The 17,812-nt window shown below is 39.7% G+C and overlaps 1 protein-coding gene across 1 annotated transcript; it reads right to left on the bottom strand.

Annotated features, from left to right (window-relative positions):
- Nucleotides 1–4,990: 4,990 nt before the first annotated feature.
- On the bottom strand, nucleotides 4,991–17,211 carry PTTG1IP (PTTG1 interacting protein). The gene is made up of 7 exons (XM_020787411.3): nucleotides 16,913–17,211; nucleotides 14,384–14,436; nucleotides 9,918–10,026; nucleotides 9,137–9,245; nucleotides 8,951–9,016; nucleotides 8,477–8,523; nucleotides 4,991–6,615 (listed from the first exon to the last, which is right to left on the bottom strand). Exons 1-7 carry the CDS (start codon nucleotides 17,019–17,021, stop codon nucleotides 6,569–6,571), a joined length of 540 nt encoding a protein of 179 aa, XP_020643070.3. The 5' UTR covers nucleotides 17,022–17,211; the 3' UTR covers nucleotides 4,991–6,568.
- Nucleotides 17,212–17,812: the final 601 nt, after the last annotated feature.

The following is a 17,812-nucleotide window of genomic DNA, read 5'->3' on the forward strand; positions in this document are numbered from 1 at the left end:
CCCATGTATTAATGTTATTTGCTACTGTGTTACTTCGTTGTTTTACGTTATTTGTTGTAAACCGCCCAGAGTGACCTTGGCTGCCAGACGGGTGGTATATAAATCAAATAAATAAATAAATATAAATAACAACCACAACATAAAGGAGTGAAACTACATATTATGACCTTCATGATACCAAACATAACATTCTCAAGAATATATTGAAACATAAGAGGGAAGTATACTAACAAAGAATTCCATTGTTCAACTAATTGTGTCAGAAATAAAGTACACCTTTAAAAAGGCCCAGTCATGCCTTTATGTGAGTCATCAAAGTAGTGGTCATGTTAGTCTGTGTAAGTGCAGCCAGACAAAACCAAAAAAGAAAAAAAAAGAATATGGTGGCATTTTAAAAGACAAAATTTTATATTTAATCCACAAAAGCTTACACTGAAATAAAAAAGTTAGTCTTTCAGGTGCCACTATGTTCTTTTGTTTTGATATTTTTTTCTTTCTACCTGACAGGAAGTCAGTTATTGGCAACAATGCTTTCAAAAGGTTTCTGAATTCTGTACGGAATACAGTTCTAATCTGTGCTAACTACCCAGATGTATACTATGTCATTATTCAAGACAAAATCACACGAAATAATTTTCAATGTGCACAGCATAAATACTGGAGTTTTAGAGAACTGTCAAGCGAATGTCAGTAAGAAGCTGTTCAGTCTTACTGACACATGCTACATCTTGTTGCCAATTCAAAGGAATAACTTGGGGCTGAATACTTTTGTGCCTGGTAAATTATTAGTCTCATTACCTTGTTTTTCTTTTAAAAATGCTTGGGTGTGGCAGAAAAACACTGCTTTGTTTAGTGCTCTTTTCATCAGGGCTTTAATCTCAATTTTTACTACAACTGTAACCACCTATGTTTAAATGGAGCTATTACTACCATTTAGCTAGAAATATCTATGCATTTAGTTTTGTTTTGAGACATTAGAAGTGTGTGTGTGAGAGAGGGTGTCTCACAGAGTATTATCCTCAAAAACATGTATTCAAATGGTTTCTTTTTAGATAAGAGGGATTCTATGCAGTTTGAAATGGTTTACAGTAGAGAGAGATTACAGTCTTCAGGAAAGTTACAACTCCTTTCCACGGGGTCTTTTGAAACAGTCAAATCAATAGCAAGTTACATTTTCTCAGCTTGGAATCCTATACCCACTTACTATGGAACAAGATTTAGATCAATAGTACAAGTCTAGAGAATTGCATTTGCCAATCAAAACCACTTTCTGTATGTCCTCATTAATTATGCAAAATCCCATCTGTATCTTATAATGGCCAAAAGTCTACTAGTGTTCACATAAGGCTACATAACTTTACATAAATAAATGACTAAGTGTCAGGGTGTAACTTGGTTGCACACTAAGACGTATGACTAAGATGTACCCAGCATCTTCAGTTAGCCATGTCAATCTACAGAAATCTTACACAAACAATAGGATTCTAGCCTATTCCTTTCTAAGTTAACAAGATGTAAACCTGTCAAAAACTGACCTCAGTTCAAAAATCATGGAAGAAAGAGGAAAACACTGAAGACAGGTGCAGGAAATTTTTTTATAAACATCTTATAATGCAGTAACAAGTTTACTTGTTAACAGTTAGAGTGTCTTTCCCCAATGTCATCTGCCCAACCCACCAGATCTCAGGCCAGGCTCCTCCGTGTAGCCACCCTGAGAGAGGCCCAAAAGTCATCTACTAGAGGTACAGCCTTCTCAGCGATAGTACCAATGTTATGAAATCAACTCCCAGAGGAGCTACGCCTAGCCCCCTCCCTATACTTATTTAGGAGGCAGTTAAAAACACTACTTTACATGGAGGCCTTTCACATTAACCCCACATTAAGGTCAAAAAGCTAAGAGAAAGACATTAAACCTTAATCTGTGAAAGAACACAGGTAGCCGATGAAAAGGGAATGGAGCTACATGGTGTTTGAACAGTGAACAAAGTAAATTAAATGCCTCAAGGTCTATGGGAAGAAAATATTTAGATGAAAAACTGGGACCAAACATTGCAGCAACACACATAAGAATATAGACAAAAATCTTAGCAGAATCAACAGAAAGATATTAGGAGATCTATACTGAAGACAACAATTAGATATGTGTCATATATGGAGTTGCTGTCTGAACCAAGTATGTGGCCATTTTCCACCAGCATGAAAGAACTCACAATGTTGAAGTGTTTCCCCACCTCCTAAAAAGTACTGTATTCCTTTTAGGGCTTTAGCCAGGCAAGAATTAAAGTCCCGTGTTCTAGTTTGGGCTTCTTGGAAGAAAGGAAGGGAGAAAGGAGGCATACAAAACACTTGTTCATCCCAAATATGCTTTTCACTTTGGTGTGTCCCAAGCTTGATGATACAGTGCCAGAACGGTGCTGTTTTGGCAACATAAACCTAGAACACTGGGGCTGTTATTTAACATAGTAACTCCTTTTGCAATTAAAAATAACTCTTTGGTACAATGAAGGTATTCTAGGGAGTGGGAAGTATATATAATTTCTTCCTCCAGAAACATCTCTGTACAGTACAAGGGAAGGAAGTTGCTTTTAGGTTTACAGTCTGTGAACCTGCCTGTTCTTTTAAAAGTCTAAAGGAGCAGTAAGGGATTTCAGAGGTCACAAATACTTCATAGGATGCCAGACACAGTCCAAAAGCTTGCGATTCCCACTTGACTTTAGCCACTCTCCTCTCACGGGCAAGTATAAGCACTGCCTCAAAAGCATTAAAAATCCAACATTTTAGTAAATACTTCATTGGCACTTACAATTTATGGCAATCCTAATAGGATTTTTGAGATATATAAAGTGTTCAAGGACTTGTTTATCATTGCCTACCTCCAGTAAGTTTCCATGTCTGAGCAGATTCAAGCCCAGAGTCCAAGTCTGACACTTCAAATACTACACTGGCTCCCATATGTATAATCAAGGTATAATCAAAATGGGCAGGGAGACTCTTGTAACATCTTCAAGACTAATGGATTTATTTTACCATGATCTTTTATGAATTAGAGCCCACGCGTCTTTTCTCCCTCTCGTCAGCTCCTTTCATAGAGGTCTAACTATTTTTAATGGGTTTGGTACTATTATAGAGTTACACGGGGTGCTAAAAATTAACACATTTTCTGTCTTCTTGTTATTGAAAAATCTTCTACACCACTTTATTCAGCATTTGAAATAGTCTTTTACATACAGCATAGCAATTGTCACCATAAGCCCACACGTAGGTCTGTATTACATGACCCTATCACAAGAGAGGTGGTGGTGGGATTGCATATGATTTGACAACAATGCTCAAATTATAGGAGGAGTCCTTCCAAAACCCTTCGGCAGAGTTAATAAAGAGATCAACTCCCAAGGGTAAGTTAACCTCCACCATGCCACTAGCTACCCTATAATATGGCAAGTTAAATGCCTTGGAGGGTGATTTTTCTTTTCAAGGAGGTGTCTCAACAAAATTCACTACAAAAAAAATGGGACCTTGAATAATTTATTAGTAGCAATAAGATATCTAGATGAACAACAACAACAACAAAACCCAAGTAACCATTGTAGCTTTTAAGCACTTTCACCTTATGAGCTGTCAATACCTTGCCCAACAACTGCTCAACCCTTTTACTTTCAGGGTAAAGTTCCACACAGAGATGAATTAGGAGCAGGAAATCGCAAAGGTGGAAGTGAATATGAAGTGGATTTTGGTTTTGCTGCATATCACAATAAGTAGGAGTGGCTTGACAGGTAGGCCATGAGGCAGATCCAGCCTCTCAAAGAATGTGATCTGGGGACCCTACAAAATTCAGCCATCAAGAGAAGGAAGTGTCTTCAAAAGTGGGTAGAGATTTGACACATCAACAGTAAATTTCCCTTTGGGCTCCAGATGTGCTAAAATATGCCTAGGAATACCCACTCGCCACTAACAAAATACAGAAGCCCTTTCTGCTAGGTAGTTCTCCTCCTAAACCCTTGTGGAAAGTAGTTTTATAGAACAAGATCATTTACAATCAGTGCACCACACCATATACATTAAAAAGGGTCTCACCATAAAAAGGCAAACACATAAGAGATATATACTCTTTTTTCACCACTTTTGACACTTGGCAGAGGAACTTACTCTTCAGATGCAGTCAGATTTGAAAACAAAACAAAAACATTGTCCTTTCCAGATGCAACTTAACAGGGCTGTCCTGTCATTAACATCAGTGAAGCAATCATTTTAGGCAGCTGGATCCTGGGAGCAGCATATTCTTTCTCCCTGTTGCCCCAGCAGAAAAACTGCAGTTGCTCTGCACTCTCTGGTAGTGGAAACTAAAAACATCTCTAGCTCTGTTTTTTACCTCCTTTTCTTTCTTGGAAGGAAGGTGCACCTGCCTCTTTTGTACAGAAGTAGGAAAAAGTGAGGCTGTATGTCATTTTATACTTCAGGGCTGGCTAGTTCAGGTTGAACTCTGGAGCACCTATGAGCATATCCTTCTCAGACAATGGGGTGGGGGAAGTTGTCACTGCTACAGCCTTATCCTCCACCTCCTTCAGCAACTTGGGAAGGAACAGCATGCCCTGCTGCATCCTACATGTGTGGAGGGGGGCAGTATGTGTCACCACCATGACTCATGAGGTTTTGCAAGGCACCTTGAGGGCCAGGAAAATTTAGACCACCCTGGCTTCCTGTGACGTAAGCATAAACCAAACTAGAGACATCTTTCCTCAGTACACCTTGGCTGATTTTGAAGAATTTCCTATGGGTGAAATGGCTTAAGCAGCAAGAACCAAAGTATAGAATGCAAATAGGTAGAAGAGCATAGCAGTTGCTAATGCTAAACTTTTTTTCCTTTAGTTCCTTCCAGATTGAAAAAGCATTTGTTTACTCATTTCTCTAAAACAGAGCAGAATATTTGAATATTTGAGTCCACACTCAATTCCCCATTCTTTAGGCTTACAAGGACAACAGAGGTCTAGAATGGCAATGTATTAAATCTGTTTATTTTGATAGCTTAATAATTTACATATTTTCACTATAGTTTAATTTCAGCTATTAATATGGCAAGAGAACTGTATGAAAGTTTTTCATTATGCAAAATCCTATAGTTTTGGAATGCTCTATTCTGTACATTCCTCTTAAGAACTCTGAGAGCTTTGTAGAATTCACTGTGTCCCAGAAAATCAAACACTGCAACAGATTAAGGAGTATTATGTGTTTGTGCCATTGACAAAATCTATACAAATTTTAGGATTACAATTATACTTCAAAGTGATTAACATACTTTTTTCCAAAAAGGATGTCAGCATGAAAGTACCAGAATTAGATCTTCTACTGTTCAATGGTGTCAAATGCCATTAATGTTCTCCTCTGCATTCTGTGCAGATGATCTAGGATTGTTTTACTCACGTTTCTTAGATAATACATTTGGTATACTGCAAGTATCTTTTAAAGCACCTCCCTCTAATTCATTTGTTCCAGGCAGCTCTTTAAATATACTTTTCCAAAATGTTGGTTTCATTATGTTTTGATCTGTCATCTTAGGAAAAACCATGCATTTCAAACTCCAGTGCATGGACTCAGATGCAGAACAGGTTGAAAAACAGGCTATTGCATCAAGCCAAAAGATTTTATCAACTAATCTTATTCCAGGCAGCAGAAATTAATGTCAAGGTTTCACTGTGGTTCTTTACTTGGAAAAGAGTCCTTTCATTCTTCTGATAATTTGGTAGCTAGAGACATTCTTTCCAAGATTATATATTGCTTCATGCGATTCAGATTTGGCAACTTCATATTACAAGTAGTATAAAGCAGTTTAACTGGGTTTTCAGAAATATTTAAATATAGCAAACTTTTTGAAATTCTTCACATAGGCAACTGTCTAATGAACACAACATAAAAACTAAAATCACACTGAGTCTAACTACTTTCATCGTACAAATATTTTAAAAGGTACAAGAACAAAAGGACCGTACATGTATAGCAGAGGAAAAAAATAGTGTTAATATATAAAAGTGCAAACCCTCATAATCTCATGATAAAAACATCTGTTTTTGGAACAATTTGGGTACTTTTTGCTAGTGGCACAATTAAGACTTAATGTTTCTTCATTCAGCCTATCCAGCTAGGATTTCCAGGTAACCCTATAAACTGTAACCTAATCCACCTTTACATTAAAATAGCTACAATTTTTTGATCACAAAGAAGACGGAAGATATGTGCACTATATCTCTCTGCTTTATAAAGGGGTTTGTACAAGGCTTGACTGGTAAACAAAAGCATATGCAAGCAAGATACTATGGTAACAAAGGCACCTGCAGAACAAGCAAGTATAATTTAATTATCTTGCAGTCTCCTGCAAGGCCATCTGGATTTTCAGAGGTATGCTGGCTTCAACTCAGTGTTTATTAACAACTCATTTCAATTGGCTCCATCTTGCATTATGACTACTTTTTCATTTGCAATTAAGGCATCTAAATTGCAGGATCTTTTAGCAGCTGCATGGCACATTCAATGGACAGCTTTACCAGAGTTTATTTTGGCATGCCAAATAGAAATTTTAATTGTTCTCAAATTTGGCATATGGATTTTCTTCTTTAAACAGGCCTGGAAAAGTAATAACATTTGGTCAGAACACAGAGTAAATGTCTGGTTTAAGAGAAAGATCCCAGAACAAGAATGGAAAACAGTTGCCAATTAGCTGGAAATTAATAAAACTGACAGACAAATGAATTTACTTACAGTGGGGGTCTTGACTTGAGAACTTAATCCGTATTGGAAGGCAGTTCTCAAGTCAAAATGTTCTCAAGTCAAATCTGCATTTCCCATAGGAATGCATTGAAAACCATTTGATCCGTATCTGCTCTTTTCCGTCCATAGAAACTAATGGGAAGCTGCTATTCTGCCTTCGACCACTAGAGGGGGGTATTTTGTTTCTTTTTTTTCTTAGGTCAAGAAAGGTTCAGGGAAGGCAGGGAAAATACAGTCCAGGCAGGACAGTACCAGGCAGTCCAAAGACTGTCTCCCAATCCACTCTCTAAACGCTGGGAGGAGTGAGGAAGCAGACAGGCACCCTTTTCACTGGCCAACAGTCAGCTGAAAGTTCACATTTTGCACTTTCCCTGCCTCCCACGTGGTTTTTTTTCAGTTCTTAACTCAAATCTAAGTACTTAAGTCAAGTCAATATTTTCCTATGAGAGTGGTTCTTAAGTCAAAATGTTCTTAACTCAAGTAGTTCTTAAGTCAAGACCCCACTGTATTATGAATAAACAATCTATAGTTCTCAATGGCTCATCTATACTAGTAGCTGTTTTATTGAATGTGACATTTGATGAAAAAGCAATACCCTCTTTTTTGTGAAATTATCTGACAACTTTGAAAAACCTGCAATTAGTTCTCTCTACATATACAAATCACTGATCTAGCATAAGATAGGTAAAGGTAAAGGTTCCCCTTGACAATTTGTCCAGTCGTGTCTGACTCTAGGTGGTGGTGCTCATCTCCATTTCCAACCCATAGAGCTAGCTTTTGTCCGCAGACAATCCTCCGTGGTCACGTGGCCAGTGTGACTAGACACAGAACGCCGTTTACCTTCCCACCGAGGTGGTATCTATTTATCTACTCGCATTTTTGCATTTTGCATGCTTTCGATCTGCTAGGTTGGCGGGAGCTGGGACAAGCGACAGGGGCTCACTCCGTTGTGTGGATTCGATCTTACAACTGCACGTCTTCTGACCTTGAGGCACAGAGGCTTCAGCGGTATAACCCGCAGCGCCACCAATAATTGCAATGCTAATTAGTAACAGCTAATTAGAACTTCTGACACCAAGTTCCTGTTCAGGTAAAATTCTACTTGAATGACAAATTCAGGGAATACAATCTCCATTTTATCAGATACAAGAAAACCAAACACCCAGCATAATGTTTTTAGGGTTAAGGGTTTGGATATTGAAAGTGTTGACTTATTACCAATTTATCTTGCCTTTCTTCTAAAAGGGTTTAGGGATTAAGAGCACATTAAATGGAAAATAAATCTAACTTGGTCTCCATTTTGTGCCCTTAACCTCAAGTGTATCTTCACTTCATCTTCAGTATGTTTTAGAAAGGACTAAATGAAGGTGTGGAAACCAGACGTTGCCACCCATTACAGCACCAGACTTGGTGTGGACATACAGCACTCAGATGGTCAAAAGGGTCCCGGTAACTAGTTTTTGGCTTGACTACCAAGGCTACATAAAAACACAGCACACACTCTCCTGAAGTCTTTAACGATACACAGCAACTAAGATGAAGTATCACGATGTCACCGAAGCTACCAGCATGAATTTGACCCAACTCCGGGAGGCATTGGAAGACAGGAGGGCCTGGCGTGCTCTAGTCCATGGGGTCATGAAGAGTTGGACATGACTTAATGACTAAACAACAACAAATCACCATGTATTCAATAAGTAAAGCAGCCAACGCTTACCATACTTTTTCCGAATTTCATCATGTCTAGATTTCATCTCTGCTCTCCTGAAAGAAGGATGATACAAGTCATATAATATTTGAAATCTTAAAATAAGCTTATTATTCATACATCTATATACCAAGTAGGAAGGAGATCAATGCTAATAAAATGTTAGCTTTCAACTATGTTTATTCACATTAATTACACAGTGATTTTTGATATCCACAGCCACTAGGACATTCAAGGCATCTTACAATCTAATTTCTAGTATTTCTAGGTGCAAAGTCTTCCAAGATCACTAAACACCTAGCCTAGGTATGATGAATACGTGGCTCTCTAAATGTGTTTGAAGTGCAGCTATCTCACCGTGTCTATGTCAGTTAGTGATAGCAGAAGCTGCAGTTCAGCTACACCCAGAGTATCACATATTCCTCCCTCTGAGCTAGCATTTAGGTGGCAAAGACCAAAAAAATAAGCCAGCATGCAGCATACCTCTCTTCCTGCCTTATTCTTCTTTGTTCTCTCTCCCTGGCAGTTTTTTCATCATCCTTATCTGGCCTGTTCAAGATAAAAGCATTTAAGACAGGCATGGTTATGCATGTCATAACACAACAGGATCGCCAAATACAGTAATTGGACTTAAAGTACTTAAAAACAGGACCGTGGTCAGATACTTGCTTTCTGATCTTTTTCTTCTTGCAACAGCAACAGAAGCAGCAAACAAAGAGAGCAATAAGGATTGTTCCTCCCACCACAGACATTGTAATAATCAGAGCTTCAAAATTCACTGAAATAGTTAAGCACAAAAAGATAGTGAGCAAGCTGTTTCAAAAGAAAACTGCAGCAGTTTAAAAGAAGCCCCAGATGCTGCTTTCAAAATACAGGCACTTTAATTGGAAATATTGCAAGCTTATTAAGGTATATATCAAGAAGGACTAAGCACAGCAACATCACATAGGTTAGCATATGTGTGAGCATACATTCCAGAAGCTATCATGGTGATGTTTTCCAGTCATTAAAATAAGTTTATATAAAAACAGTTTGATGCCCCGTACTATCAATGGATATTGATACCAAAAGCTAGAAATGGAAACTTTTTTTATTCAAATGCTGCATTGGTTTTAGTTACAAAACACTGGAGACAAGCAAAAGGCAGTTACCATCATCATATCCTGCTTGCATATTTCATAGGATCACCCAACTAGCCACTACTGAAAGTATTGTATTTTTTTTAGTGTCCTAGGAGGTAAGGATCAATTACAATCAGTTTCCATTTTCATTTGAGAATGGTGCAAATGTACCTCTTTTAAAATTGGCATGTTATTTAATTGATTGTGATTTTTTAAAACTGCCTGTAGCTGTAATTGATTTAAATTATTTTACGTTTTGGAAAGAGAGAAATGTATTGCATTCAAGATGTCATTGATAAAATCCTGCACTATTTTTACAGGTCACTCACCCCAACAGACACCCCAGCGTGCAGCACTCAGCTCGCAAAGAGAACTGTGAGGAAGGATATTTCGGACAGGGTAGTCTATGCACTTTTTGGTGCTGCTGCACCATAAACACTAAGGGAGAAAAAGTGGGAGTAAATACTACAAGCCAGTAACAATTGCAAAAATCAGCTAAAAGGATTCAAGATACAAAGAGAAAGGAACACACAACTATATGTAGAGACACAGTACTGTTCATGTTTTGATCAGAGAATGTTGCCAAGCACGGATGTGTAAGCATGGCTACCACTGATAGTCAACATGTTTTTAACACAGTGAAACTGTCATTAGCTGTAACCCTAATCTTTACACAGCATATGAAGATTAGTAGAAAGGTCATTACAAAGAGTTTGACAAATTTTTAACTTCTCTCTGGAGCACACTTGCTTAAAGTAAGCTTTCCTGAACTTGGTACAAAGCCAAACTATGCTGTTGTGTTAAACATATTGATAAACTATGCTATGATGTTAAAAATAAAAAAGCCCAAATGTCAAAATCTTTAGCTTGACTTCCACATGGCTAGAATTAGGTAATGCACTTTCCAGAATAAGAGTATCTAAGTAATGTGGTACCCAACAACAATCTTATTTATATGGTGCTAGGAAAGAAACAGTTTAGCAAATGAATTTACATTTTATTTATTTAAATTTACATTCCATCTTACTGTAAAAGGGGGGCACTCAAGGGAGCTAAAAATGATAGAATTCAGCTAAATGTAAGCCATCTTGAGTTCTTTTTCAGGAGCATTAAACTTCAACAGCATTTCAGGTTAAATGCCAAAATCCTCTCTGGGGGCAAAAAAAAAAGCATTTGCTTGTTTGCAGAAGAAGGCAGGCAGCCTAGCCTCCTCAGGCAAGGATGTTCAGAGCCTGGGAGCAATCACTAAAGATGTGTGTGAGGGTTCGACTCTGGGCTCCTTTCTCGCTTCAAAGAAATCGGGAGGTTTTTGTTGTTTAGAAACAGGTGAGATATTTATTGGTGTGTTTAACAAATAACCACTGTCTATAACTTGATTCCATTGTCTTTCTCCTTCGGATAATGGGTCCTGAAGGGGCTTCCAAACTTCATCCAGGAACGGGTTTCTCTCACCGGAGTTCTAGGGACCGAGCCAATCTGCAAAGCTGTTAGGGTTTACAGTCTGTTCCGGTTCACATTCCAACAAGGGCACAGTCTCGTCATCCCAGCCATCACCCTACATGAAACATTCTTCTGATGTGGGAGTCTTCCAGGGTCCTCCCTGAACCCCTTCCTCCTCATCTCCTTTACCCTCCATTCCAGCCTCTCTCTCCTCTCTCTTTCCACTCTTTCCTTTTCTTCCCTGAGCCTCCTTCTCCACTCTTTGGCCTCTACCTCTCCCCAGTAGGACAGTCTGGGTGGAATCTCCCTTCTCCTCCTATCCGCCTCCTCCTTGGGCACTCTTAGTCTTTCCCAAGCACTGGCCCATGGGTCCCCCATCCAAACCCACTCCGAACCTGGCGGTAGCTGTTCTTCTCTCCTTTTTATATCTGCTGTCCATGCCTCTATCTCCACCCTCTTCTTCCGCTCTATTCCCGCCGTTTTTCCGTGAGCCCTTTCAATGGTTAGTTTTTGTATTTCTCCTTCTATCTCCTCTGTCTCTATCCCTCGCTGCTCTGTCTTTTTGAGAGTTGAGACAGGCTGGGTCTATACTTCCTTTTCTTCTGTACGGAGGAGGGACAGCTCTCCAGTGAGTGGGATCCCCCCTCTCACCTCGTGTCTTACAATGTGTCTCTAAGAATGGGTGGAATGAGAGGGTTTCTTCCTAAAACCCAAATGCCCAGGCAAGTTTGAATGAGACAACTACAGTATTTCAGATCACCTGATCCCAAGTCATATAGGGCATTATAGGCTATATGCAGCATTCTCAATTGTGCTCAGAACCAGAACATTAGCACATGAGCTAAAGCTATGCTATATTTTTAGTCTTTCCCAGGGTTCTTCACTTTTTTTGTTATTTAAAAAAACAGTCACATGTTCCCGCAGTCAACAGTCTGGCTGCATCATAGTGGACAAATGATGTTTCTTAAACCCTTTTCAAAGGTTGCAGACTGAAATATAGTAGCCAAAACAGCATGTAACTAATATACATCACTACATGGAGCCTCGTGGCGCAGTGGTTAAACTGCTGTACTGCAGCTAAAACTGTGCTCACGTCCTGGGGTTCAAATCCGAGGTAGCCGGCTCAAGATTGACTCAGCCTTCTATCCTTCTGAGGTCGGTAAAATGAGTACCCAGCTCACTGGGGGGACAATATGTAGCCTGCATAATTAAATTGTAATCCGCCCAGAGAGTGCTTGAAGTGCTATGGGGCGGTATATAAGCAGCACGCTTTCCTTTTTTTTTTTTTTTTTTGCTTTTACATAAATGTCTGATATCTCTCAGAATATATCTCAGACACAGTAGCCCTAATTCTGTAACTTCCACCTCTGAAACCTGGCTATCTAAATTGCATACTTGCTTTGTCAAGGAGAATATGACCCCTATTTCCTGATCTGCCTTTCAAGTGACCAGCAGCACATCTACCTTGACTGGATTAAACTTCAGTTTGTTGTCTTCCATATAGTCTACTACCAACATCAGATAATTGTTAGCACTAGAAAGATTAAAGTGATTTACTTCAAGGTCATCTACCTAGGAAATAGGAGACTGTAACAGCTGTATATTAAAATGAGTCTACAATGCATTTTACTTTCTTATTGCAAATAAACTCAAGAGCTATCTTAGGCCTCGGTTACACAAGGAAATTGTTCTCTAGTTCTTCCAGTACTTTTCATACCTCTGTTGTACCGATTCATAGTCACTTGGTATATATACTGAGGCGATCGTCCCAAAAACTTTTAGTGCTACCAATTTATTTCCTCCTATTTGAATCATTTTGGCTGGCTACACCGTGATACTGGTTTATTTTTTCTCTTGCTTCAAGGGGCAATTTAGTCCTTCGATTTCATTTTTTAAAAATGAAATTATTGATACATCTATATATTGGGAAGGGTTTTCTGTTTGCAAAAGTGTCCTCTGTTGTACTGACTGCTCCTGGGAAGACCACCATGTGGTGTGACCAGCCAGCAAGGGCTGAAGTACACAAATGGCACATGAAAATCAAGCTGTGCCAGTATTGTCTCTTTAAAGCTGTAAGCATAAGTTTCCCCACATATCCATGTACATGGCCACGGGGGGGGGGGGGGGGGAGAGCATCCGCTAAGCGATAAGGACAGCAGCCGCTACCTAGACATATTGACCAGATAGGCGGGATATCAATACAATAAATAAATAAATTAAATACAGTATGTGTAAAGCAGCATTTATGCATAGGCCACGAATTTAAAAAAAATAAATGTGGCAATAATGCCCATCACCCCCCTGCACACATTGGTATATCAACATTTCGATGTATTGTCCAATAGAAATAAAAATATATTATTATCTGCCAAGGACTAATGGCAGCACCCCAGTGACATACTTTTACCCATGCATCGATGTAATGGCTGTGGGGAAAAATTGTGCTGCAGTAATGGTGGCCACCTTCCTGGCTTTGATTCTGAAAATAAGCTGGGCAGGTTGTGCACACAGATAATTCCAGTAAGCAATACACTGATACAACAGAGGTACAAAATAATAGCCCTCCCAGGGAGTAGAAAATAAACTACAGTTACACCATGGGCCGGGAAAATGTTTTGATCTTGACTGTGTATTGTGTGACCGGGGAAAAAAAGCAATGATGTAACTGAGGGATAACTAGAGAACATTCCCCTTTTGTGACCAGGGCCTTAGCAAAGAATACCTGAGGTCAAGAAACAAAATCAGAGCCAGACATAAAATCTGGTCATTTTTAGGGACTAAGTGTTATATACCTTACTTGTTCAGAAGCCATGTTCAAAAGTTGCAGTACTGAAAGTGACTGTCACACTAAATGATGGCATGATCAAGTAGCTACAAAAAAAAGCAAGCAACCCAAAAAAGCATTGTTTAAGTTATTATGAACACTTACATTTATGTGTAAAAGCAAGCCAGTTCCTGCTTGATTAATACACATATTTTATGATTATCAGGCAAGAGTTATAATCAAAGGAAGCAAAAATAAATTGCTCAAGTCCTGTTGAAAATTAAGAGAAGTTGCACAGAAGTAATGTTTAGTGGACTAGATACCAAATCATTTTAGATGTTTTTCAAATATGCTAAAGTCCTAAATAACCGGGCAATAATTTTAAAACTTCTTTCAATGCATACAGAGGTTTTAAAACTTCTTTCGGTGCACACACTGAATTGTATTTTTGCTGTTCTAGATATGGATATATACATTCACCAGAACCAGTTTGTAAATAGCACAATGCCTGAACAATGCTGGGTTGGACTGTCATTTAAGCTCACAGCATGCAGGTGGCTCACATTGGATTTCAACTTGAATAATACTTACCGTTACATTTTTCAGGCATTCTTCACATGTTTTATTTGTGGGCTGTTCACAGCCTATTGGATGAATATAAAGAAACAAGTTAGTTTAACAGTATTTTAAGTTAATCTCTTACTATTCCAAGCCTCCTTCTTGTTCCTTTTTTTTTTTTGGCTGTTAAAATTAAAGCTGGCCTCACCTTGTTACAAAGTGACTGCAATCAAAGCCAATCTGCTTGTGATTGTCAGAGTTACCTGTTATTTTGAGAGGTAGGAGCCATTCAACTCACATTTCCTTAAAGTATGATAAATGGATGTTGAGCTGTTCTAACAAAGAGGAGATTCCTATGCCTGAAATCCCAGTGCTCTTTCCCATACATGTGGGCTGTACCAAATACCTCACCTATTCTAGTTCTAGGTACAGATATATAGTATGTAACAGGAAGCTCATAAGACTTCTCACAAAGACATTCAACCTTAATTATCAACTCTACTGAACAAAGTCCTCACAGAGTTGTGAGCACATTACAAAGATATATTTAATACTATTTAGTTCAAGAACAATGAAGTGGTTCAAAACGAGGACATTTATTTCATTAACTTGCTTTCTGCTACTTGCAGTATCTTGTTATGTCAGGCATCTGAGTCACCAGTACTGGTTGAGACATACTGGAGTCAGAGGAACAGCAACATACTAAGAATGTCATACAAATCAAATACGTAAACTAGTACGTGTAGGTGACAAGAGACACCAGCAATCCATTTACAAACCACATGGAAGTTCCACGGCCATGGAACTGTTGCTATTCATCTCTCTAGATAAATCATAATAACTGAATTAACAACACACACACTCTGCAAACCTTTTATTTTAATTTATTGCATTAGAAGCTTTCCATATGTACTCCACTCCCCAAATACCAGCTGTTAATGAGTCTCACTCTCAACAGCAGAGGCACAACAATGGTGATAAGAATATAGTTCCCTGAGCACTGATCAGCTCCAGCTTTGCTATTTTCCAGTTAGATGGTTAATAGGAGCAAAGAGGGGACCTCTCTGTCTACTGAAAGAGATAAAAGCCAAACTCAGGCTTCCAAATACTTCAGGGATCAGAATTAACAAGTCAAAAATTGTATTCTTTTAAAACTACCAGCTCAATCACGTGATTAAAGGGTGCCAAGGAGTAGATGATCTCACATGGTAGTTATAGCTTTAGTTTTGCTTTAGTTGTTGTCTCTCACAGCTCAATAAACATTAGTTCAGATAATAAATGCATTCACCCTTTAATTCAGAGATTAAGAAAGTCAGTCCTTGCAACACCCAAGTCCAGTGTCACAGTTTTCAGCCAAAGAATGCAGACTAACAGGAACAGTTACATATAGCACCACCGCTTTCTCAACTATATCCAGTTTTACGCCCTAAATCCTAAAATATAAATTTGTTCAAATTTGTATCTACTGGAATTTACTCCCAGACAATCTTAATGAATCTTGGTAATCTGAATGTACATGTGTGTTAAAAATTCTGAAACAAGTCGCATACTTTGTATTTAGATTGGTAAACAACATTTCCTCCCTTTGGAAGATAAAATAATTCAGCCTTTGTTTGAAAAGTAGGTTTCTCCCCATATATTTCATATTCTTCTAAATTCAAACTTTCAATGAAACTATTTAATAAAAGGTGAAAGCAAAATAAAAAGTAAAAAACACACAAACATGGGGGCACCTTAAAGACTAACTTTTATTTATATCTATGTGTGATTTTTAAATAGATTGCTATGCATTATTGCTTTGATTCTACTTTTAGTACAACTTGTGCTTTCCATTTCTCAGAGTGGCATTTCTTTTGAGAACATATTTGTACACTTCTCCATCTTTGCGATATTGGCTGTTAAAAATGTTCATAGTTTTAAATATTGTCTTTTAATTGGGTCAACTACTGTTGCATACTCATTGTTTTCAGCTTTTAAATTACAGTACTGTCTTTCATTGTTGTCAGCCAAGGCTACTCCTTCTACGATAACTAAATAAATCCAATAAATAAATAAATAAATAAACTTTATTAAACTAGAAAGGAAAATACGATAGACTTTTTAATTTAAAAAAAAAATCTTTTTCACCAAAGTTTTTAAATCCCTCCATCTGAACGATTTAAACACTGCAACTCTTGGGAGAATGCGAAGTTTCGCTCTGTTACGCGCACGTACACGAATATAAACGCACGTTCCCAACAATAAGCCCACAGGAGACCCTCCCACCGGTCAGGCTCGATCCCCCTGTAAGCTTCTCCCCACCCCCACCCCCCAGCAGCGCTGCTGCCTCTTCGTCTTCTCCCGGTTAGATGGCCTCAGGGTCAGCCTTAGGTACCAGCCCCGCAACTTGCTTTGTCGCTCGGTTTCATGAACCAGGGGGAGGAGGAGGACAGGACGGAGAGCCCGAGCTGCTGGGACGCGCTCCACAGGAGCTGAGCTCCGTCCCCCCAGACTTCTCAGGGAAAACGCCCGCGCCCTGAGGTCGCCCCCAACCCTCGCCCCCTCCCCGGCTTTTGCTCTTACTTCCTTGCTCCCCGGGCGTGGGAGCTCCGAGGGCGGCGTCCTTCAGAGCGCAGAGAAGCAGGAGGACGACGGACCCCGAGAAAGCCCGGCGGAGAGCCATGGGGGGCATGGGGAGGCAGCGGGTGGCCCCCGCTTCTTCTCCTGGGGCGGGGAGCCTCCTGTACCGCGCCGCTTGGTTCCACAGTTGCCCGCCCTCCTCTTTCGTCCGGCTCCTCACAACAGGAAACAACCCGTGACACGCGCCCAGCCCACCCTCCCGGCTCGCGTCCTTTTTGACTGTCGGGAGCCCGCATGGGGCGGGACTAAAAGGCGATAGCGAGAGGCCCCCGCCCCGAGATGCGCGCTCCCGTCGAGGTAGGCGTCCCACAAGGACGCTGAAAGAGTTTCGTCAATAAAGTGGGAACCCCTCCCGCCCGATTTCCAGCCTCTCCCTGGCAGTGACAGCTCTTTGGCGCCCCCTTGGCCGGCACACGCGTTACCAGCTGCTCTGGATCCACATGTGTCTTTCGGGAGGGTCTCCCCCTAGCTTTCGAAGCCTTGGGAAGTTGCTCAGAGCCGAAGGGTTGGGCAGAGCTTGGATCAAATCATTCGGAACACGAGGAATTCGGTCCTCTGAGCTGGTGAATATGACCAAGTGTTTGAATTTGGAAACTTTGAATTCTTCAATAAGATTTTTAGGGAAAGACTGCTGAACTAGAAATGGTTGTGGGTGTGTTAGTTTGCTGATAATGTGCAATCCGCTTTGTTTCCAAATATTTGCCTATCAGTTGGGATGTACCTAGCCTGAGCTGATTTGGAGTGGCTTTAATACTGTAATTTGTTCTGCAGATATGTGTAGACATTTGTACACTTCTGTGTCAGGAAGAATAGTCTGCATAGTCAAAGCTATGGTTTTTCCTG

Source organism: Pogona vitticeps, chromosome 3 (assembly GCF_051106095.1).
Source record: "Pogona vitticeps strain Pit_001003342236 chromosome 3, PviZW2.1, whole genome shotgun sequence".
NCBI lineage: Eukaryota > Metazoa > Chordata > Lepidosauria > Squamata > Agamidae > Pogona > Pogona vitticeps.